At 41.0% G+C, this 25,432-nt stretch overlaps 1 protein-coding gene and 1 pseudogene across 2 annotated transcripts; both read left to right on the forward strand.

Moving 5' to 3' along the window:
• Nucleotides 1-10,917: 10,917 nt before the first annotated feature.
• On the forward strand, nucleotides 10,918-11,850 carry LOC309361690 (olfactory receptor 13H1-like; the record flags this gene model as incomplete). Its single annotated transcript, XM_081896771.1, has 1 exon — nucleotides 10,918-11,850. One exon carries the CDS (start codon nucleotides 10,918-10,920, stop codon nucleotides 11,848-11,850), a length of 933 nt encoding a protein of 310 aa, XP_081752897.1.
• Nucleotides 11,851-18,105: 6,255 nt separating this feature from the next.
• Nucleotides 18,106-19,384, forward strand: LOC309363745 (olfactory receptor 13H1-like; annotated as a pseudogene). The gene is made up of 3 exons: nucleotides 18,106-18,204; nucleotides 18,349-18,916; nucleotides 19,152-19,384. The product of its transcript is annotated as an olfactory receptor 13H1-like (transcript).
• The last annotated feature ends 6,048 nt before the right edge of the window (nucleotides 19,385-25,432 follow it).

Here is a 25,432-nt window from a genome sequence, read left to right on the forward strand (position 1 = left end):
TGCGGGTTGCTGGGGTTGCAGAATTGTAGAGTTTTGTGAAGGCTGCTGCTGAGCCACTGGCTTATTTTCCTTTCATCTCACCTTATTCTGCTGCAGGGGCTGCTTGTGTTAGAGGCGGGCTGTGGGGGCCGCCATCTTAGCAGCGGCCACATGACCAGTTGCCAGGGCAATGTGGGGACCGCCATCTTGGCCCACATGGTCTACTACTGAGGCTGTTTTTGAGTTGTTCACACGCTGTGTTTCTGCATTGTTAGCTGTACTGCCCTGCTTCCATATCTCCCTCATTCTGCTGCTGGTATTCTGGGGTTGGGGCTCTTAAATCAGGCTATATTAAGGAAGAAATTGAATATAAATAATTTAATTTAATCTAATTAATCTAAATAAATAAATAATAAATAAGTAATAAGAATGATTTTGCATGCATACATACAAGTTAACAATCTATTTGGAATTGGTCCTCTGGGGTTTTGGCTTAGAGTTCAGGTACCCCCCCCCCGTGCAATTAAAAAAAAAGTGATTTGGCTGTGGTTCATTTAGATTGCATTGGATCAAAGTTAATTTGGGTGCAAGTTTGTTTACGTTCATAATTTTAAGAAATATTGGTTTGATAGTAAATATATGAGGTTTTATTGTTCAGTTAACAATTTATTTTTAAGTTAATGGGTGGTATTAGTAAATTACAGTTTGCTATATATACTATATATATATTCAGTATTCAGTTCATTTAGTTAGTCAAAGTTAATATTTTTATCTCCTGGCAAAGGGGCAAGGTATTAAGCTTCACTGTTGAGCAGTTGAGCGACTATTTCCCAACTGCTCCCACTCAAAAAATTAACACTCAAGTACAATTGCACTCATTTCACATGCTAGCAAGGTTATGCTTAAAATTCTACAAGGAAGGCTCAAGCAGTATGTGGACCGAGAACTCCCAGAAGTGCAAGCTGGATTTTGAAGGGGCAGAGGAACCAGAGACCAAATTGCAAACATGCGCTGGATTATGGAGAAAGCTAGAGAGTTCCAGAAAGACATTTACTTCTGCTTCATTGACTATGCAAAAGCCTTTGACTGTGTTGACCACAGCAAACTATGGCAAGTTCTTAAAGAAATGGGAGTGCAAGATCACCTCACCTGTCTCCTGAGAAATCTCTATGTGAGACAAGAAGCTACAGTTAGAACTGGATGTGGGGACTTCCGGGTTAGCGCCATCGACTAATGGCGGATTCCCTCCGAGCTCCGGAGGGAATCGGCTCCGTAGAAGACGGGTCTTGCCACGGCGGTGCCGCGGGGACCCTCAGAAACCACAGGCGCTGCAGCCTGTGGACCTGGTGACTCGGCGGGCACCATTTGCGCCCCCCCCGACCCGCAAAGGAGCCTTTTTAAAGGCTACGGAATGGGGGACGGGGAGTGGCGCGGTGCTGTGAGTCTATTGCTTCTCCTACGGAGCGAAGCCGCATGCCATGGACAGAGAGCGCTGACTTCTTCTTTTGAACATTTGGACCCTAAAAGTAACAACCCGTGAGTAGTACGGAAATTGGAACTACAAAGGGAAAATTCTTTTTTTTCTGAATTAGGCACGATCGGGGAAGGCGCAAAAGGGAAGTCCGTCTCCCTGTCCTGTAGACAATTTAAAGCAAGGATTAGATAACTAAGGTCGAGAGAACTTTTTTTTCTTTACTGGATAAAAGTTATTAACTTCACGATTTGGCAGTATAAGTAATTTTGCTGGAGGGTAAGAGTGGATTTTGATTTTGAGAGCTGAAGTGCAACCCCCTGGGACCCGGGAGTGATCCGCGATAGAGCCTGTTGAGGAGACATAGAAGAGTTTGACAGCTGTCAAACTAGCTGTCAAAGCTGAAAAAAGAGAACTTTGTTTCTGTTGTCTTTGCTGGCTATATTTGTTACAATTTGGTTTTAAACTGTTGAAAACAAAGAAGAACAGAAACAAGTTAACTTGACTTTTGGATTGGAGCGGGAAGGAATACTAAGTAACCAGAATCCCTCTAGAGGGGGTTCAGGGACACTACAAGAATGGCTGCAGGTGGAAAAATACAGGCTGAACTGGACAGAATGTTTTTTCTCTTGGGAACGTTACAAGGTCATTTGTTTTGGCTACAAATGTTACAATTATGAACTTAACAGCAAATAAACTCACTGAATTTGATAAGGACTTGACTCAAGAAGCCCATGCAGCTGAACAAGAAAAGAAATCTGAGATTTTTGAGAGAGTGGAGAAAGAGATACGTGCTGTTCCGGAGGAGAGGGAAGGAGGAGCTGGAATGCCGCAGATGATAATGGAGAGCCAGAGGCCTGCTAAGATGGATACAAAGGAAAACAAGATTTGGATGATAAGAATCTGGTTTGAATTGGAGAATGAAGAATGGAGAGATCTCCTCATGGGGAGAACTGAAGACCTATGGATTACAAATCTGATTAAGGTGGAAGTTGGAGCTTTTGGGACATTTGGGACATTTCGACTTAAAAGGAGTAAGAAACAAGATTTGGGCCCCACTTTTAAATATGGAGGTCTGGCTGGAAGAAATATGGACCCTATCAGGACAGAGCTTCTCCGAGACTTGGTGTTCAATACAAAGGACTATCAAAAAAACCGGCAGAGAGGAATTGAAAGAGAATTAAGAGCCTCAGACGTGAGGTCTCCAGGCTGATAGTTGATAGACTGATGGACATTTGTTGGGGATCGAAACCGGGAAAGGTGGGGGTGGGATTTTGGGAATCCAAAAGGTGTACAATTATATTTTGTTTCTTTTTACTCTGTTTCGTTACTAGTATAAAAACTGGGAAATTCGCGGAAGGGAACTTGGGTCGACTTTAGAAAAGGGTTTAAAGAATGAGCATTGATGTACAAATTGAGGTTTATAAGTTAAAATTGGTTAATTAAAACGAATTAAATATAATAAGGCAAAATTTGGGGACAAGAACTTGCTGAGCTAATAATTGGAATTGGAATACAAGAAGGGGAGGTGTGGGGAAGTCAGGGAAAGGTGTTATTGAAAATAAGGAATGTAAAAGCTATGTGTTTTTAATTTTTCTTTTGTTTTTTTTCTTGTTTTTTGAAAATCTCAATAAATATCTTTTAAAAAAAAAGAACTGGATGTGGAACAACTGATTGGTTCAAAATTGGGAAAGGAGTATGACAAGGCTGTATATTGTTTCCCTGCTTATTTAACTTATATGCAGAATTCATCATGCGAAAGGCTGGGATGGATCAATCCCTAGCCAGAATTAAGATTGCCAGAAGAAATATCAACAACAACAAGCATTTTTCTGAGCGAACTTTCTGGTGAGCACATGGTCCTTTATTCCATTGTGCAGTGGGGAGTAAGCAACACCCCCCCTCAGAGTTCACAGTGACCCAAGGTAGTGAAGATTTGTTTTGTATTTTGAGATTTTTGAGATTTTGATTTTAGAATTTTGAGAAATTTTTGAATTTTGAATATTTTTCAAATTTTTGAATTCTAAGATGGCTACAGCAGCTTTTCATAGTGATGCAAAACTAGGAATGCCTGTGCTAAATGAATACAATTTTGTGCACTGGAAACAGCGCTTAATAGTATTTTTAGATTCAAAACACGTTTTGGATGCTGTAGAGAACCCTCAGCCTACATGCGCAACTGAGGAAGATTTAGCCAAGATAAGAGCTTGGAAAGACAAGAACAGCGAAGTCAGACACATAATTTTGAGTGGACTTCGTGATGAGCATCTATAATTAATAAATAGTAAAGATGATGCATCTCAAATCTTAAGTGATATTGAGTGCATGTATGGAGAATCTACCAAGAACTCCTACAGAACCTTGATGTGTAAATTAAGCAGACTGAGTATGAATTCAAAAGAAGAATTCACAGAGCACATCAACAAGTTTACTGAGATTATTCAAAGGATTGATCTTATTCCTAAGCCTTTTGATGAAGATACAAAGACATCATTTTTGCTATCGTCCCTAGGACCAAAGTTCGATTCATTTGTTAGCATAATGGACCACAGAGAAGGTCTAACTTTTATTTTTTTATTTTTTTTATTCAAAATTATAACAAGACATATTATCCAAAAACATATCATCCTTGTTTCCCCACCCCATTTTTCCTCCCTCCCCCCTCCCACACAACCCCCCACCTCCCGACTACCCTCAGTTCCAGTCTTTGGTTTCTCTAAGAATGCAGTTTTCTGCATGTTACAAAGTTGTATGGATCCTCAAACTATTTCACTGATTGTTACCAATAAAAGGTTTGTGAATGTTTATTCAAAATCTGCCAAGGAGTCCAGTTCGCTTTGTTGTGTCTTCAGATACTTTGTAAAGGGTTCCCATTCATCCTTAAAGTCACAGTTATCCTTGTCCCGTAGCTTATATGTCAATTTTGCCAGTTCTGCATAGTCCATCAATTTTTCTTGCCATGATTTTTTAGTTGGGGTTTCTTCAGTCTTCCATCCTTGTGCTACCAGAACTCTCACGGCCGTTGTCACATACATGAAGAGGTTTTTCAACTTTTTGGGCAGGTGTTTCCCTACAATCCCCAACAAAAATGCCTCGGGTTTTTTAACAAATGTTAAATGGAACATTTTCTTCAATTCGTTGTAAATCATTTCCCAAAAATTTTTAATTACCTTATTAAAAATATGATAAAATGTCCCCTCCTTTTCCTTATACTTCCAACATATATTTGAACTAGTTTTGTACATTTCCCCTAACTGCACTGGTGTTGTGTACCATCTGTACATCATCTTCATGTAATTCTCCTTCAATAGGGAACAATCTGTAAATTCTAAGTTAGTTTTCCATAATTTAACCCAATTTTCCATCATAATGTTGTGCCCATTTAATCATAATTGATTTTACCTCTTCATCTTTTGTCTCCCATTCTAATAGTATGCTGTATGCAGCCTTCAGTAGTTTCACTTTCCCTTCAATCACTTCCGTTTGAAACCTAGATCTAGTATAACTAAATCCTTTCTTACTGTCTTCTTTATGTGTTTCATATAGTTGTCGATAATGTAACTCTGAAGGTCTAACTTTTAAAGACATGACCAGTCATTTAAGGGAGGAATGCAGAGGAAGAGCTGAGTCTCCCATAAGAAATGCTAGAAGCAAGGACAGTAATTATGTGTCTAGGCAATTTACAAAGTCCAGAGAGATGCCCAAGAAAGTGGTTTGCTTCAATTGCAACAAGGAAGGGCACATTGCAAAGAACTGCAAAGCTCCTAGAACAAGGAAACCCCACCTCTTTCAACCAAAAAGGGAAAAGAAGGGTAAATCTGAATGCACTTTGCTACTGCAAAAAAAGAATTTAGCTGTCCAGAATCATGAAAATAAACGTAATAAGTGGATTATTGATTCTGGGGCAAGCTCACATTTCTCATTTGAAAAGGACTATTTTAATGAGATTTGACCAAACTGCGGGAGGCAGTGGAAGACAGGAGTGCCTGGCGTGCTCTGGTCCATGGGGTCATGAAGAGTAGGACACGACTAAACAACTAAACAACTAAACAACAACATTTTAATGAGATAAATGATGATGAAGGATCTGAAATTGAGATTGCAGATGGCAACATTGTTAAAGCAAAAGGTGTAGGTTCCATGCATTGTTTATTGAAATATAAACAATGAATCTACTGAATCCACAGTTTCTAGAGTTTTGTATGTACTGAGCTGCAATTTACTCAGTGTGTCCATTTTGGACAGAAAAGGATTTCCAAACAGATTACGTTTGGAAATGGAGAATGTAATGTGACCAAAAATGGTAAAGTGTTTGTTCAAGCCAAGCTAGTAAATGGTGTATATGAGATTGATCTTTCAGAGAACCAGTCTGCAAAAGTAGCACATTCCAGCCAGAAGGATGAGGTAGACCTGGACCTACGGCACAGAAGGCTTGGACACAGAGACACCAGAGTTATTCTGGATCTACAGAGAAGAGATCTTGTTTGCAGGTAACAGAGAGCAACAGAGCTCCAGTAAAGTGTATAAGCTGTGTTACTGAAAAGGCTGTAAAACCTTCATTTCCACGTTGTACAGAACACAGAAGCACCAAAGTGCTTGACCTTGTGCACACTAACTTACCGTATGTGGACCCATGAATATTCCTTCACTGGGAAAGAATAGATACATACTAATATTTGTTGATGATTTTTCAAAGTATTGTGCTGAATATTTCATCAAAGAAAAGAGTGAGACAGTGAACATGTTCCAGGACTACATTGCCATGGTCAAGAACAAGTTCCAAAGAGCTCCAGCTGTGTTAATGAGCCACAATGGAAGTGAGTACTGCTCAAGTGAAATGCAGGCTCTCCTGGCCAAGGAAGGAATTGCACGCATAACCACAATTCCCTACATGCCACAGCAGAACGCCATAGCAGAGAGACAGTTTAGATCCATTATGGATATGACAAGATGCATGCTAAGAGATGCACCCTTGCCACAGAAGCTGTGGGCAGATGCGGCAAACACAGCAATTTATTTGCAAAACAGATTGCCAACCAAAGGGGCAGAGCGCATACCATTTAAACTTTGGCATGGGAAAGTTCCCAATTTGTCACACATATGTGTGTTCTGAAGTCTGTGTTACTACCACGTCCCCAAAGAACACAGACACAAGCTTGACTCCAGGGCACAAGCAGGTATCCTTGTGGGATATGCTTCTGGAGGCAAAGGATACAAAATCATGGACTTACAGACTGGTAAGACAGATGCACACCATGCAATTTATTTTGATGAACATGGCAAAGCCGTGTTTATTTTGATGAACATGGCAAACACTAAGAACAGTGTTGTGGATTTTCCAAGGAGTCAAAAAGGACTCAAGAATTTGTATACTTCCCTTCTGAAACCCTACAAAGTACTAATCTGCCTTCCAGTGTTAACCCCCCCCCCCACAGGGGACACACCAGAAGACGGAGAGGACCAGACCCTTGGTGGCACCAGAGACGAAGAGGAGGACTCGGATGAGGACATGCCAGCATTGGAGGAGGATGAGGAAGCTGATGCGGTCACAGAACCAGAGGTCAGATGCTCATCCAGAACCAACAAAGGTGTCCCACCATTACAGCTGTCCTACTTCGCAGGGTCAGCATTTCCACAGGAAGAGGTACACTTGGGAAGAGGTACAGGAGATGCCAGCTGCTGAAGCCAATCTCTGGAGGAAGGCCGCATAGGAGGAGATGGATGTACTGCATCAAAACAAGACCTGGACACTCACTGAGCTGCCTCCTGGTAAGAAGGCCATTAGCAGTAAATGGGTTTTCAATGTTAAGAAGGGGTCAGAAGGAGAAGTGCAGCGCTACAAAACTAGACTTGTATCACAGGGATTTTCACAACATTTTGGTGAAGACTACGATGAGGTTTTTGCACCAATCATGAGGTACAGCAGCTTAAGAATGCTTTTGAGCATTGCAGCCTCCAAACAAATGAGGGTGAAACACATTGGCATTGCTACTGCTTTTCTTCACGGACAGATTTCTGAGGAAATTTATAAGAAACAGCCCCAAGGTTTTGTAAAACCACATGAGGCACATTTAGTATGCAAACTGCAAATGGGACCTTACGGACTTAAGCAGGCTGCTAGAGCCTGGAACCAAAAGTTGCATAAAATGGTGACGCAACTTGGGTACAAGCAAGGAAAGGGAAGGGGAGGTGTGGCCATTACCTGCCCCTCCAAGCTTAAGGGTATTTCTGTTAAAGGATTCCGGGTCTGTGGATCTTGTCCAAAGCCCAAGGCGGGGCTAGGGCCATGACACGGCCCCATCATGAACACCTGGGGGAGCTCGAGTTGGTTTGCATCGACGGGGCTCCCCCCTTCTGGTGATTTACCCTTACCAAGGCTCCCCCCTTCTGGTGATTTATCCTTACCGGCAGCAGGCAGGAGTCAGATATAGCCAGGTCCATTCAATGCCTAAGCAAATTACCGCTCACATTCTGTAATCAATAAAGTTGTGGCCTAAATTTGCCCAATAACATTAACCTAATATCTGTGTCCTGGTGTGTTTTATTCCTCAACGAGGGGTGGTTGCGGGGTCTAGACACACAAGAACAGGCCCCTCTGCTTCATCCAACCAAGTCTCTGTTACACATGCCAGGTCAAATCCTCCATCCACGATCAAGTCATGGATGGCAGTGGTCCTATGAATCATTGACCTGGCATTGCACAGCAGCATCTTCAGGTCACGTGAGTATCTCTTGCTGATTCCAGTATTTGTCCAGACAAAACCATACCAAGGATAGTCCTCAAATAACAACTAAGCCTGCCTCCTTGGTAATGACATGAATGTGTGGGAAATAGTATAGTATGATGAATTTGCGAGCAGGATTTGAACTATAAATAACAGAAGGAATTAGAGATTATTGTATGGAGAGAGAGAGAGAGAGAGAGAGAGAGAGAGAGAGAGAGAGAGAGAGAGAGAGAGAGAGAGAAGACAGGGTGCAGCAAGGGGGAGAAATTAAAAACCCTGTGTGTTAAGTTGTGGGTGAACATATCAGACGACACAGTGATTCTTCAAACAGCTCTTGTTTATTCACAGGCCAGAACAGAACAGAACTGAAGGGTTCAGCCAGCATGCTTATAGAGAGCCCCACTAGAACGCAACAGGAACCATTTTATGTAACTATCCAATCAGTGAACGTCACTTTCGATCTCTTATTTGCATATGTGGACCTGAACTATCTACAGTATCCCCCTGCTGGCCCAGGGTGAGAACTTCAGGACATAACATTGTGGAAAACAGGTGGGGAAGTCAAATAAAAACTGAAGAAAAAACTATTTTGTTTTGGAGTGTATAGGTGATTTTTTTTTTATTTAACAAAATACTATGACTCATGGAATGCTAAATGATAATATGAGAGCATAAATGAAACAGTGTGGGGAGTTGTAATCATGAAAGCTGATGGCAAGCAAAATATTTACAGGGTTGTTGTGAGGATCAAAGGAGGAGGCGGAGAACCATGTGTTCCTCAAGCTCCTTAGAGAAAAAAGGTGGGGTGGTCTCTCTTTTGTTCTTCTGGGTACTTATTTTTAATGATTTATAAGGATGTTAGGATGCAGTGCATCAGTGATCCTGATTCAAAGTGGAGGAATCCCTAGAGTGAAGCAATAGCAAAGTTGCTGCTCTCACACCAAAGGGACCTATCACTGTAGAGGTAATGGCTCGAGAGGGATTGAGACTGCTTTAGAAGACAGAACCTCTACTGTGTGATATTCTTATATATGCAAGCTCAGCAGTGGTACAGATGGAAGGCTCTAATATAAAAAATGGAACAATATGGAAGAACAATATTCGTTAATTGAGGTAACACATTTGTTTGCTATCCTCTTCTCCAGTGTTCATTATATTAACTTCTTTTATCTTATTGGGGACAGATGAGTGATTTCAAAAAGACTTTTAAATTAGATCCATGTTGACACTCAAGTCCATAACAGACAACTTAACCCCACGTTACTTCCATGTAAGTCTTTTTTTTTTAATGAAAAAACAAAAACCATGAGAATAGAGTGAGGCCCTGCTACACTGGGAGCTTTAAACAGGGGGAGAAAACATTTGTCAAGTCTTGGTAAATCCCAGTTTTCATCTTATGGCACTGCTAGGATATCTTAGCCTCTTGGTACTCACCACTGTCTCTCTGAAATTACCACTGCAAGTATTTTGAGGCAGGAGGTTCATTTTTTAAAAAAAATTCTGGTCTTTAAATCCTACAGATCTCAAAATGCAAGTTTAACATGAATGGGCTATGAGATCAGATCCAGATTCCCCACCACATGTTGAATGACATGGTAGTGTGAGAGATAACAGGGTGGGGGCAAAATCTTTCAGTTATAAGCTTTGAAGGAATACCTGTTTCCAACTACAGCTTTTGAATTAAGAGCCCTGGTTAAGAGCTCTCTGTGTAATAGGCTAAACTGCAGTCTGCAGATGGCCAACTTCTGCATCAGCAGATGGGGGCACTAGATTTTCCATGCAGCAGTCCAGGGATGAGCAGTATATTTCGCCCAAACCCCTGCAAACCAGGTCAGGGTCTCAATGAAAGTCAACATGACATGGTACCATAGTTAATTCCCAATGCTAACTTTTTGGTCATGACTGGGTGTTATATACAGCATATGAAAAGAGGTGCACTGTGAAAGTGCAAAATCTGTCTCATGAAAATTATTTTTGAGATCTGGTGTAACACAATGACTAAGAATGAGATACACCAGTGCCTAGTTTGAATCTCAGCTCCACCATGAACTTAGGAAAGCCACATGATCTCTGCAATATGGGGAGTAATATTTTCCAGGTGGGGTGCCAACTTGAATAAAATATTATGCAGGGGGCAGGTAAGCCCCACCCTACATAACTGAACACAAAATGTCATGCATGCACACCATGAAGGGTGGCCCTTTCAGATATTTTATTTGGGGGATGAAGGGATCTCAGCCCCTAGGAGTTGGCTCCTATGTTTACAGGATAGTTGCAAGGATACAACTACATCAGGGATGATGAGGGTGTGATCCTCTAGATGTTGCTAGACTCCAATTCCCATCATCCCTGACCATTGGCCATATTGGTCAGGCCCAGTGCTTTTTCTCTGGGGGTACTCAAGGGAATGAAGTACTGACACCTTTTATTCTAGAAGAAAAGAACTGGCTGGGCTTAATGAAATTTGGAGTCCAACAGCATTTGGAAGGCACAAGTTCTCCACCCTTGAAGTAGATAATGTAGGTGAAGCTTTCAATTCTGTGGGGGAAACCTTTGTTTTGTCCATTTTGCCTACAATCATGTTGGAACCTACTAGCTGAGTTAGCTATCAGGAGTGTATTTGATTTATGATATGGTTGCGCACTCATTTTTTTGGTTTCTGATCTGCTTCATTCTAGCCTATAGGCATATCATAATATATCGTTTCTATTTCTGCCTCACAGATAATAGCTCTAGAAGACTATGAGAGATGAAAATGATACAATGGTAACCGAATTCATTTTGATAGGACTCTCGGATCACCCCAGAGCTCAGAAAGTCCTCTTCTGCCTACTTCTGGTTGTCTATTTCATTACCCTCTTTGGCAATGGTCTGATGGTGGTGGTAATTATTGCTGACTCACACCTCCACACTCCTATGTACTACTTCCTCAGCAATCTCTCTTCAATAGATATTTTCTACATCTCCAGCAGTGTACCACAGATTTTAGTCAATTGCTTCATTGCTAGAGCTACCATTCCTGTTACAAATTGTTTGACCCAAATGTACTGTGGACTCTTCCTTGGGATGACTGAGTGCTTTCTTCTGGCTGTCATGGCATATGACCGTTTTGCTGCTGTGTGTCATCCCCTTCATTACACCTTAATCATGAACAGTAGGCTCTGTATCAGTTTAGTAGCCTCATCCTGGATTATTGCTTTTCTGCTGGCTGTGCTCCCTGTATTTTTCATACCAGTAAGCTTTTGTGGCCCTAATATCATCAATCATTTTTCTTGTGAAGCCCAGGCAGTCCTTAAATTGGGCTGTTCCAATGCCCGCATCAATGAGATCTTCTCAATTGCTCGGGCTATTCCAGTTCTTGTTGTTCCCTTTCTTTTCATCTCGGTGACTTACATTCGCATTGGCCAGGCAGTGCTGAAAATCCGATCAGCACAAGGTCGAAGCAAAGCATTCTCCACCTGTGGCTCCCACTTGATTGTGGTCAGTATATTCTATGGCTCAGCCATGTCCATGTATCTTCAGCCACATGGTAGACCCTCTTCTGATCGGGACAAGCTGATCTCTGTACTGTATGGGGCACTGACCCCTATGCTAAATCCCATGATTTACAGTTTGAGAAACAAAGATGTAAAGGGGGCTGTGTACAGATTGATTGGGAAGAATCCACCAGAATAAATATATCTGTTTTTGATGGAAGATTATCATGAAGTTTTTGTATATGCCAATGCTTCTTTCTTTCCTTTCTTCTAGTGTAGCCTTCTGTCCTGCCTCTTTAAATAAACTATTTCATGTTGGATCTGTATATTTTTGCATACCTGAATGAGACCTGAATCCCAAAGTCATAAGGCAAAATTCACTGAAAACCCTACCTACAAGCAGTGGGAGAGTCCTCTAAGCTTGATAGTCATTGAAAGCAATTAGAAGTTATTTTCAGTTAAAAAGCAGAGAGCAAGGGGAAGGGCTACCTTACTTTATTATTTTTTAAATGACAAGCATGTGAACCTGCCACATGGAGCAAGCCGTTTGCACACGCTCTCTCTCCCCTCCAATCACAAGAGCCCAATGAAACTGTGTCTGAGGTTTTTGCCCAATCCCTGCTCACTTGCCACCCAGCAAATCTTTTACATGTTTTCCCCCTTCCACCAAGCAGGCCCTGCTCATGAGCAGAGGCTGGGTGATCTGTGGATCATCATTGTGACTTTCACTGTGCAATTAACAAGATAAGTGAGTCCCTGGCAGGGTGCTGCAGACCCCCTGGGTGTGTTCTGCGGACTCCCAGGGGTCCCCAGGCCCCTAATTGGGAGCCACTGTTCTAGGGTGTTTTTTGCAGTCGTAGGGATCATCCACACTTCCACTTGTCCCACTCCTAGAAACATAGGTGCACACTCTGGGTGCCTGAGCACAAAATTCCCCATGAAGAGGCCGGGCACCCACAAATTTTGTTGCCAGGGCCATATACGCTGCATGACACCCACGGCCACAGGCACCTACAGTCATGTGGTCAAGTTGCCACTCCTGCCTAGAAAGCAAGGAGTCTGAATGGTTTTCCACATGACCCATGCTTTCTAGGTAAGGTCTGAGTGTTTTTCCTATTGTCCTCCTCATTTCCCATGGGAAGCCCACTCTTTAGTGCTAATTCAGAGCAAACATCAATCCAGAGAAAATCTGAATTGCCTTTTGTTCCAATTGAGCACTAAAGCACAGTTTTCCCCAGAGGAAAGCAGTGGGACAAAAGGAGGGTGTGGATAAGTCCTTAGGCTGTGGAAGGACTACAGAACTCTGGTTCCCATCTTTTCAGCGTCTTGGTCCATGCATCTCTTAGCTCATACAGAAAGAGAAATTGGCAATATGATTAACCCCACCCAATGTGATTTCAAGTATTATCAGGTTCAAATGATGGTTTGCAAGTCAAGGATTCCTTCTCATTATAGGCTACAGGTTACATGGCACGATAGATTGCAGGCATATGTTCCTCTATGAACCGCAGGCTGCCCCTTTATAGGTAAGGAAAGAGGTCAAACAGCAAAAATAGCCATTCCCAAATGCATGTAATTCAGTGTGGGTGACTGACAAAAATGTGGTTCAGATATGGCACCACAATTTATAGGAGACACACATACACAAAAACAACAACATGAAGGCTAAAATGTGACAGTAATGTCATCTTTTCCCAATGAGAAAAATGGACCTTATGGACCTTAATTCTTACAAAGTTCCTATAAAATGATATTTCTGTCTTTCTCACATGCACACCAACAGTGGGATAGGGGTTCAAAAGCACTTTGAGCGATAGGTCTGAAATAGATGTAAGTGCTGGAAATGTTTGTGCAATGCATGTACATTCCACATTCCAATTAATGATGGCAACAAGGACAATTCCTGGGAGAAGTCTTGTATTTTCCCAGGTACAAAATATAGATCAGGCCATCCCCCCAAAAAAAGATATGTGCATATGAATCGATTGAAATCTATGGCCTCCAGCCTAAATGACTCTTTATTATGTTCTTGGCTATAACTTATCCCTTCATGTACAAGACAATGAGGTCTTGTACAATATAAAACATACATAGAGGGGGGGAAACCATACAGAGTGGTCAGCATACAGAGTTCCAATGTTGTTGACCAAGACTTCATGGCCAGAGATCCTAAATAAGTGGTGGCCAGTCTTTTCCAGCTTGTATTCCACAAGCTGGAAATGACCTGTAATAGAACACACACACCTCTCATTTAATGGTGTTTTGCCTCTAGTTCACTGGCCAGACTTTGAAGGCAGCTTTGCAATGAGGACAGGCAATGATGATGATGATGATGATGATGATGATGCACCAGTCCTGACCATGCATTGGCCCAAGGGTCCTTTTGCACATATCCAAGCATGTGATAAATCCTGTACCATGTGTGACACCAATGACTTAGGGTGGCCACCAATGACCTATACACTAGGACTGCTTAAACCAGTATGGGGGATGACTTGTGGACCTTCAAAAGCTGTTGCACTACATAAAAACCATATTGTCAGAAGAGCAATTTTGCAGTCTGGTTGAAATACAAAGACTTATTAGAGGGTAAGACCCCGAGGTGGCTTTCACCGGTGGAGGCCAAGGCCCGAAAAAGACCCAACATGGAGGCCTACTGGCCAAAATATTGGGAAATACTGGAAAAAATTGGAGACAATTGGAGGTTGCAGAGCCACGATAAACTAAAAAACAAGGTGCGAGATTGGTTACACTACGCTCAAATTCAAGAGGTTTTTAAAATGGACAAAAAAGTTGGTTTCCAGGGGGGAAAATCGAAATTGGAGACAGAACTGTTAGAACTAAAGACTAAGACACTTTCAAGAATGTATAACTTGCTGCTTAAATGGAACACACAGGACGAGACAGTTAAATCTGCTATGATAAAATGGGCACAGGATGTAGGCCATAACATTATGTTTGACGACTGGGAAAGGTTATGGAACACCGGAATGAAGTTCACGGCATGTAGTGCCTTGAAGGAAAACATTATGAAAATGATATACCGGTGGTACATGACCCCAGTCAAGCTAGCTAAGATATACCACCTGTCTGATAATAAATGTTGGAAATGTAAGGAGGCAGAAGGGACATTCTTTCATCTCTGGTGGACCTGCCCAAAAGTGAAGGCCTTCTGGGAAATGATTTATAATGAATTGAAAAAGGTATTTAGATATACCTTCCCCAAGAAACCAGAGGCCTTCCTCTTGGGCATGGTGGACCAGAAAGTGTTAAAGAAGGATAGAACTTTATTTATGTATGCAACTACAGCAGCAAGAATTCTCATTGCGAAGCACTGGAAGACACAAGATTTACCCACACTGGAGGAATGGCAGACGCAGTTGATGGACTATATGGAACTGGCCGAAATGACTGGCAGAATCCGAGATTTGGACGAGGAAACAATAGAAGAGGACTGGAAAAAATTTAAAGACTACTTGCAAAAACACTATAAGTTGTATGAATGTTAAGAATGTACACGATTAGGAAATTTTATGCTTTAGCAATTTGATTAGGTAAATTGGAAATTAAGTGATAAGAAAGAAGAGGAGGCAACATGAAATAACTATATTATGTTTATTTTAAAGGTACAAAAACTGAGTTACAACATTTTGAATTTAGAAACATAATAGCTGAAAGTTACAGTAAGTTATGAAATAAGGTAACAAATTGCTGATATTGTTATTGTAAAGAACGCAGGGTTTGGAAGATGTGGGGAGGTCCAGTTGGTTTTTTTTAAATTATGGAAAGTTGGATTGTTATATATTTATTTCTTTCTCTGTTTCTTTTTTCTTCATTCTGCATTTTTCTGAACTCATGAAAAGAAACTTAATAAAATATTATTAAAAAAAAAAGCTGTTGTACTACAGCTACCATCAGCCCCTGACCCTTGACCATGCTGGCTGGGGGGATGGGAGCTGGAGTCCAACAACCTCTGGAGGGCCACAAGTGGGGGCATCCCAGCCAAAACTGTCACATTGGGCAGGGGTGGAGGACAAACTGCCATCTATAGATGTGGAAATATGGAAACAACGAGGAGAGGCAGGATTGAGATTTGGAGCTATGCTTCAAGGTCCAGGCTATGGGAAGTCCCGAAAAATTAATAATTATAATTTGGATTATAATTTGGTATTTTTTTATTTTAATTGGATTATGATTTGATATGTTAATTGGATGTTTTTTATTTGGAAAATTAATAAAAATGATTTAACAAAAAAGAGAGAGAGAGCCCTCCATAGCTGGCAGTGACACCGAGGAGGAGGAGGAGGAAGGGGGGCTCAGGGGGGGTGATGTCAGCGAAGCTCAGATGCTGACAGGAGGAGAAGTAGGCATAGGGAGAGGACAGTTAGCAGCAGAGAGGAGGGGGAGAGCAGCTGTAATCTGAGCTCTAAACAAAGGGGAGAAGAAAAACAGGGCCAGAGTAACAGAGTGACAGTATGAGAGCTCCAAAAGTGAGCCAGACGTTGGAATGCAGGAAACATTCTCTCCCAAATCTCATAGGATCTCAAAAGTGGCCAAGACACAATACTGGAAGAGAAGGTGGGGGCTTCCGTGCTGGGGAAGGGGGAGGAGCTCAGTCTGGACAACTCTATCTTCTGGGGAGGACGATGAGTAGAGGAGCTGCATCCTAGTTCATTGTTTTAGCAATAAATCTGAAATAATTAACAGCCAGAGTTGTCTCACATTTGTGGGCGAGACCAAGCCATAACACCAGCCCTGATTGGGAGGTTTTAAGGGTTTATTAATTCAACATAGTGCCTACAAAATTTATCATGTTCTTGTCTAGAGTGGAGCTTGCCTCTGAATTCAGTAGCTTCCTGTGATGATTTTCTATGCATCTTTCCACATATGTACTCTATATCCACGGGGCCTCTTTTAAAGGACTCACCCTGTATAAAGTCCTGAGTGTCAGGCACACAGATTATAAAGCTGAAAAGATGCTTTCCCAGTAATTGTGTGTAACTGAGGGACTGTGTGTCCAAAACAAAATTACTTTGGTGTGTATTGATAACAGGGAATTCAACACTTCAGCTAACCCGGAATCAAGGATTATGCTTCTTAATCTACAGGATTTGTTCCACAACTATGTTGAGAAAGTATCTATAGTGTACTTGACAAATTACAGTGCACTGAATACTAATTTTTGAAGATACAGGATTACTGTTGCAAGCTTTGCCCATGTCTGCAATGCTTTTGCTCAGGCTTCCTCAACCTCGGCCCTCCATATGTTTTGACATGACAATCTTATTTAAAGTCAGTAAAATAAAGTTTACTCACAGTATCATCAGTTCACAATTGGATCCCTGAAGGCAGACTTAGGTTACAAAAGTATATATACATGTGGAACTATCCCATAAGCGAGTTAGTTCCTTTGTCCCTTGTTGGCTGAAAGCCATCAGGGAATCTCTAGCTGAAGAGATGTTGCTTCTTCGAAGAATGGAGTCAGAGAGAGAGGGCTGTGTCACCTGGGCAGGTAAGGTCACACCCACCTCTAGTCACATGCAGAAGAAGTTTGCCCCAGCCCAGGAGGAAACAGGAAGTTTACCTACTGGCTGGTGCAAACATTCCTCCTTATGTCCACTCTAGGAATGTTGTACTTGACTGCTATGTGTTTCACATCCCACAAATTTATGGTGTTGTTGTTGTTTAGTCATTTAGTCATGTCCGACTCTTCGTGACCCCATGGACCAGAGCACGCCAGGCACTCCTGTCTTCCACTGCCTCCCGCAGTTTGGTCAAACTCATGCTGGTAGCTTCAAGAACACTGTCCAACCATCTCGTCCTCTGTCATCCCCTTCTCCTTGTGCCCTCCATCTTTCCCAACATCAGGGTCTTTTCCAGGGAGTCTCCTCTTCTCATGAGGTGGCCAAGTATTGGAGTCTCAGCTTCACGATCTGTCCTTCCAGTGAGCACTCAGGGCTGATTTCCTTAAGAATGGATAGGTTTGATCTTCTTGCAGTCCATGGGACTCTCAAGAGTCTCCCTCCAGCACCATAATTCAAAAGCATCAATTCTTCAGTGATCAGCCTGCTTTATGGTCCAGCTCTCACTTCCATACATCACTACTGGGAAAACCATAGCTTTTACTATACTGACCTTTGTTGTCTCTGCTTTTTAAGATGCTATCTAAAATTTATGGTAGACTTTGCTTAACATTTACCCTTCATCCTGTGAAATTTAGGGGGGAAAGAAAGAGGGAGATAATATATAAGCAAATGAAGAAGAGGAAAGGATGAAGGAGGTTGTCACAGGCTTCAAATAGCTTTATTTTGCATGTAAACTCTAGTCAGGGTCTTGCTAGGCTTATGACTCAGATGGTCTTCACTCATCAAACAGCCTGCTAAAGAAAAAATCACCATCCTTTCATCTTTTCCCAGCCCAGAAGCCAGAGCTTTTCCCAGGAGATGCCAAGACCATGGGTAACAGCAGTGATGCAGTGGTGACTGAATTTATTTTGCTTGGTCTCTCCAACCATCCCTTGGATCAGGTTGTATTCTTCTGGATCCTCTTGGCAGTCTACCTCAAGCTTCCTCAACCTCGGCCCTCCAGATGTTTTGAGACTACAATTTCCATCATCCCTGACCACTGGTCCTGCTAGCGAGGGATCATGGGAGTTGTAGGCCAAAAACATCTGGAAGGCCGAGGTTGAGGAAGCCTGGTCTACCTTATCAACCTAGTTGGGAATGGGCTGATGGTGGTGCTGATCATAACTGATCCCCACCTACACACACCCTTGTACTTTTCCTTCAGCAACATTACTGGACATTAACTACACCAATAGCAGTGTCCCCCAGGCCTGGTCACCTGTACCACTGAGAGAACCACCATTTCTTTCATGGGCTGCATGGCCCAAATCCACATTAGCTTATATTTTGGCATGACTGAATGTATCCTCCTGGCTGTTATGGTATATGACTTTGCACTGCACTCTGATTATGAACTGGAAAGTGTATGTCCAACGAGCAGCTGGGACACGGGGCAGTGGCCTGATATTGACTCTCATCCTCACTGCAATTGGTCAGAAAAAGTTATGTGGCTCCAACATCATCAATCACTTCACCTGTGAGGCACAGACCATTGGCAAAGTGCACTGTGCCAACACCCATCTCAATAACATCATCTCTTTTATAAACACTGTGACTGATCTCATTGCCCCCTTTTTATTCATCTTGATGATGTACTTGCGCATTGGCTTGGCTGTGTGGGAGAGCCAGTGTAGTGGACTTGTAATCTGGTGAACCGGGTTCGCTTCCCTGCTCCTCCACATGCAGCTGCTGGGTGACCTTGGGCTAGTCACACTTCTCTGAAGTCTCTCAGCCCCACTCACCACACAGAGTGTTTGTTGTGGGGGAGGAAGGGAAAGGAGAATGTCAGCCGCTTTGAGACTCCTGAAGGGGAGTGAAAGGCGGGATTTCACATCCAAACTCTTCTTCTTCTGTGTGGTGGTTCCATTCTGCTCAGGATCAAAGTAAGGCCTTTCCCACTTGTAGCTCCCATCTGGTTGTAGTTGGTATCTTCTATGGCTCAGCCATGTTCATTTACCTTCAACCAAAATCTAAACATACTATAGACAAGGACAAGGTGATCTCTGTTTTCTATGGAGCAGTGACTCCCAAGCTGAAACCTGTGATATACAGCCTGAGGAACAAAGATGTACCCTGAAGAAACTGCTTAGGAGGAAGTTCCCAGAATAAGAGACCCTCAGAAATCTAAACTGATTTGTTCATGTCTTGCCAAGTTTCTAATAAATATCTGAAAAGATAAAGGACTCCTGACAGTTAAGTCCAGTCGCAGACAACTCTGGGTTTGCAGCGCTCATCTCGCTTTACAGGCTGAGGGAGCCGGCATTTGTCCACAGACAGTTTTTCTGGGTCGTGTGACCAGCATGATTAATCCGCTTCTGGTGCAACAGAACACTGAAACCGGAGCAGCGCACAGAAACAACATTTACCTTCCTACCAGAGCGGCACCTATTTATCTACTTGCACTTTTTGGCGTGCTTTCAAACTGTTAGGTTGGCAGGAGCTGGGACTGAGCAACGGGAGCTCACCCCGTCTCGGGGATTCGAACCACCGACCTTCCGATTGGCAAGCCCAAGAGGCTCAGTGGTTTAGACCACAGCGCCACCCGCGTCTCCTACCTCTACATTGAATTCCAGTCACTGTGGAACAGTTGCCCATGTGTCCTCTTCACAGGCCTCCAACAGTCATCTTCTTAGCCACTGTGGGGAACAGGATGCGGGACTAGATAGAACTTTGTTTGATCTAGCAGGCATCTTCTTATGTTCCTACCTGTCTTCAATCACACCAAATTTTTTAATGTTCGGTCCATGCAACCTTTAGTGTGTGAGTCAATTCATTTTTCAAGTGGATATGCACATGTTAAACTGAATTGTTCATTAGACATCCAGCTCCTGATTGCTGGTTTTGATTTCCCAGCAATTCTGTAGATGTGTCTAGGGCTGCCATTTTTCACACCTTTAACACAGCTTGAGCCACACACAATAGCAGATGGTAACACTGATGTTACAGTGAAAGGCATTCACTGCTAATTTCTGTGGTTCAAGCTGCTGCTAAAGGCATAACCCTCCAACTTATAGTACTGGGATGGATCCAGGCTACAGCAGGCACGTTGTAGCCTCATTGAATCATGGGGGGGATAAGTTAGGGCTTAGTCACAGTTACCATTCCTCCACTCTTTCCAGGCACAATCTGTGCTTTAAAGCACCTTGTCCAAGCACCTTTTCCCCTGCCAGAGCTTTCCGCATGAAAAGTCACCCTTTAAAGCTCAATCGGAACAATATATGGAAAACCTGAACTGACATTCCCCTGATTGAGGGGAAGAGTGGGTTTTTGCAGAGAAAGCTCTGGGGCAAAATAATATTAACAAGTGATTTTAAATACAGGTGAAATTCCAGAAACATGGAAAGAGGCTTACATTACAGTAATTCCAAAACAAGGTTCAGATTTGCTGCAAATTAAAAATTATAGGCCTATCTCATTGTTAAATAATGGTTATAAATTATTTGCAAACATTTTAGCTAACAGAATGGAAAAAAATTAAATGAGTATATACATCAAGATCAGGCAGGATTCCTTCCAGATAGACAAATGAAAGAGAATATAAGAAATATTCTGAATACCTGGAGGTCAAAAATGAAAATAAAGCAGCAATGATGTTTATAGATGCTGAAAAAGCCTTTGATAGCATCTCTTGGAATTTCATGACAAAATTACTTGAAGAAATTAATTGTGGATCCAAATTTTAAAAAGGAATACAAGCAATATATTCAGAACAAAAAGCCAAATTAATTGTAAATCAGGTGATAATGGAAGACTGTAAAATACAAAAAGGAACTAGACAAGGTTCCCCACTATCACCGCTTTTGTTCATCCTGGTCCTGGAGGTGCTTGCCAGAAATATAAGAGCAGACAAGGAGATCACTGGGATAAAAACTGGGGAAAGTGAGTTTAAATTGAAAGTATATGCTGATGACCTAGTGATTACAGTGGAAGATCCAAAAAACTCTCTCCCTAGAGTTATAGAAAAGATTCAAAAATTTGGGGAAGTGTCAGGATTTAAATTAAACAGAAATAAAACCACATTATTAGTTAAAAATCTGAAGGAAGAAGAGAAAAAAGAGTTGGAGCAAAGTATTGAGATAGAAGTCCATAAAAAGGTAAACTATTTAGAGATATGGTTAACACCAAAAAATATAAATATCTATAGAGATAATTATGAAAAAGTGTGGCTTGAGATAAAAAGAAATTTAGAAATATGGAGTAGAATGAACCTTTGCCTACTAGGAAATATTGCAGCGGTAAAAATGAATGTTCTGCCAAAAATGCTCTTTCTTTTCCAGACAGTCCCAGTAATGGTGAAAGGTGACTGCCTCAAAAGATGGCAGAAGGAAATTTCCTAGTTTATCTGGGGGGGGGGGGAGGCCAAGGATTAAGCATAAGATACTTACAGATACAAAAGAAAGAGGCTGTTTTGCCCTCCTAGACCTTAAATTGTATTATGAGGCTGCATGTTTGTTTGTTTGTTTTTCCCATTCTGTTTTTTTTAAAAAAGATATTTATTAAAGTTTTACAAAAAGAAGAAGATTACAAAGTAAAAAGAAAACAGAAAAATAGAGGAAAAAATACAAAAAATACAAAAATACATAGAAAAACGATTAAAAAATACAGAAAAAATAGAAAAACAAAAAAGTAGTTAAAAACAATCAATTTTTCTTTTTGATAACCGCTATCCTCCCCAGAAAAGATAGCCTCAATCTCTCCCAGATTTCAAGATCTTTCTTAATATTCTTCCAAGTGACTTCATAATTATCCTTATATAGGTTAATATTTTTTGCTGATATCCACACTCCAAGGTATTTCACTTTCTTTGCTGTTATAATTCCCGTCTTTTGTTCTAGTTCTACAATATCTTCCTTAGTTGGATTTTTAGTCAACATTTTAGTCTTATTTTTATTAATCTTGAGGCCTGACTCCGCTCCAAACTCTTCAAATTTTTGCAAGGCTTCTTTCATACTATTTTTCGGGTCTTCTAGAGTTAATACAATATCATCCGCGAAAGCTTTTATCATATGTTCTTTAGTCCCTACCTTAATCCCTTTCACTTCCGCTGCCTCTCTCAGTCTCTTAGTAAGTACTTCAAGTACTGTTATAAATAACAGAGGAGACAGGGGGCAGCCTTGTCTAGTCCCTTTAGATATGTCAAAAAATTCTGATGTCGAATTATTTATTATTAGCTTAGCTTTTTGTTCATTATAGATAGCTTCTATACCTTTTCTAAATCTTCCACCCAGCCCCATCGTTTTTAGATTTTCTGTCAGGAAGCACCAAGAAACGTTATCGAAGGCCTTTTCGGCATCAATGAAAATCAAAGCGGCTTGTTTGTCTATTCTGGTTTCCAAATATTCAATGATATCTATCACATTTCTTACGTTGTCCTTCAATTGTCTCCCTGGAAGGAAGCCCATTTGATCTTTATGGATTCTGTTATTTAATACTTTTTTTTTTATCTTTCTGCCATTACATCCGCAAACAGTTTATAGTCGTTATTTAATAACGAAATCGGCCTATAGTTTTTCACCTCTAAGGCATCCACATCTTTTTTAGGAATTAATGTAATATAGGCTTCCTTCCAGGTGTTCAGGGTCTTCCCTTCTTTTAAAGTATTGTTCATCACTTCACATAGGGTTGGGCTTATTTGATCACTTAATACTTTATAATATTTGGCTGACAGACCATCTGGCCCCGGCGCTTTACCAATTTTCATCTTTGATATTGCCTTCCTTACCTCCTCCTCTGTAATCAGCTGATTTAGTAATTCTTTTTCTTCGGTTGATATCTGTTGTAAATGATGTTCTTTCAGATAGCGTTCTATATCATAGCCTGTCTCCTTACCTCTTTTATATAAATCCTTATAGTATTTCTGAAACAACCTTTTTATTTCATTTGGGTCTTCCACTATCTTGTCTCCATCCCTTATCCTACAGATCATATTTTGTTTTTTCCTTTCTCTTAGTTGCCAGGCCAAATATTTCCCTATTTTATTAGCAGATTCAAAACTCTTCTGTTTCAACATTTTAACTTTCCACTCAATCTCCTGGTTTACTATCATAGAAAATTGGGCTTGTAATAACTTTATATTTTGTTTTATAGTCTCATCACCTGGCTTAATAGTTAATTGTCTTTCATTCTCCATTAACTGTACTAAAATCTCCTCCTTCTTTTTCTCTTTTTCTTTTCTTTGATGGCTGTTTTTCTGAATTAGAAAGCCCCTCATGACGGCTTTCCCTGCGTCCCAAACCGTTTCTAAAGCTGTCCCTTTATTTAAATTCCACTTGAAGTACTCTTCAATTGTTTCTTTTGCCTTAATCACTATCTTTTGATCATTAAATAGAGATTCGTTCATTCTCCATCTAAGTACTCTAGCCTCTTTACCCTTTAACTCTGAATATACTGGGTTATGATCAGATATAGTCTGTGGGAGAATTTCAGATTTGATTAAGTTCTGTATCAATTCCTTAGTGATCCAAATACCATCTATTCTCCCCCAACTCTGGTTAGGATTTGAGAAGAAAGTATATTGTTTTACAGTAGGGTTTTTGAATCTCCATGCGTCAATTAGTCCCATATTATCAACCAAATAAAAAAATGTCCGCGGTAACTTGCCTTCCTTAATCTCTTGTTTTCTTGTTGATCTATCCAGGTTTGGTGACACCACTCCATTAAAGTCACCCATCACTATCATTTTTTGATCCATCCACTCTGTTAACTTAATACCTAATTCAGAGAAAAAGACTGCTTTTCTGTCATTAGGTGTGTATAGTCTGATGACAATAATCTTTACTCCTTGAAACATAATCTGTACTACAATCATTCTCCCTTGTTCATCTTTATACAGTAATTTTGGACCAAGTTTTCCCTTTATATATAGAACCACTCCTCGTTTCTTAACTCTATCTGAAGCCACAAAATCCAATCCTAATCTCTTATTGCTTAAAATTCTCTTATGCTTTCTTATTACATGAGTCTCTTGTAGGCAGATTAAGTCGAGGTTCTTTTTTAGTAAAATATGCGCAATCTGGTTCCTTTTATTTTTATTGTTGAGTCTGTTCACGTTCCAGGTCAGAACTTTTAGAGCCATTACTTGTATGCAAATAATAAGATAACAAATCTAGATTAAATCTACTGTTTTTTATCTTCTATCTCTTCTCCTTCCCTCTCTTCTCCTGAATTTGTCTCCCTCTCTCCTTCTCCACTCTCTCCGCCTCCGTCCCCACTCCCCGATCGTTCACCCTCCTCCTCCCCCCCCCCCATCTTTCTGAGTTCTTTCTCATATCTTCTTGCAATTTTTTCTAATTCTGAAGGGTTGGACAGTTTGAATCTTTTTTCCTTAAAATAGAATGGAATTCCTTCCGGAAATTCCCATCTATATAGGATCCCATTTTTCTTCAGATGGTTAGTTAATTTTTTGTAGGCATCCCTCCTTCGAAGAAATCTCTTTGTATATGATAATTGGATTTCCTCCAATATATAACCTTTTGTTATAATTCTGTTTCAGTATTTCGTTTCTCATATCCATCAAATTGAACATAACTAATACATCTCCTGGCAATCTTTTCCCCCTGGCTTTAGCTGATTTTGTTTTTATCCGAAAAATATTTGCCAACGAGTAGCTTATCTCTCCTTCCTTTCTATCTAACCAGATTGCCAGCTCTTTCACCATTTTAAATCTTATGTTCTCATTTGTCTCCTCTGGGATCCCTCTAAATTTCAAGTTTACTTGATTCTGTCTTATCTGGGTCATTGCCATACTATCCAACAATTCTTCCTGTACTTTACCTATTTCCTTAACTTCTACTTTAATCCTGTCCAAGTCCCTCTTACTATCCTTCGTGTCTTTTTGCACCCTTTTCATTGAGTCCTCAAGCACCTTGGCTCTTACCGATAGATCTTTAACTTTTCCTGTTAATTCTCCCACCACCCCCTCCAATCTTTTGTCCAACGTATCTTGTACTTCCAGTAGTTTTCTTTCAATATATTGCTCATTATGCTTAAATTCTTTCCTTATCTCAACCATTAAACTGTCATAGCCCTTGATTTCCCTCCCCTCCTTCCCATCTTCTTGTCTAGATGGCGTTCCCACCCCCTTTTTCATATTGAAAACTCTCCCTCCCCTGGCAGTCACTGAAACCACCTGCTGGCTTTCTCTGTTCTTCCCGTAGA

This window comes from Podarcis melisellensis (assembly GCF_964234715.1).
Source record: "Podarcis melisellensis genome assembly, chromosome: 2".
NCBI classification, from domain to species: domain Eukaryota; kingdom Metazoa; phylum Chordata; class Lepidosauria; order Squamata; family Lacertidae; genus Podarcis; species Podarcis melisellensis.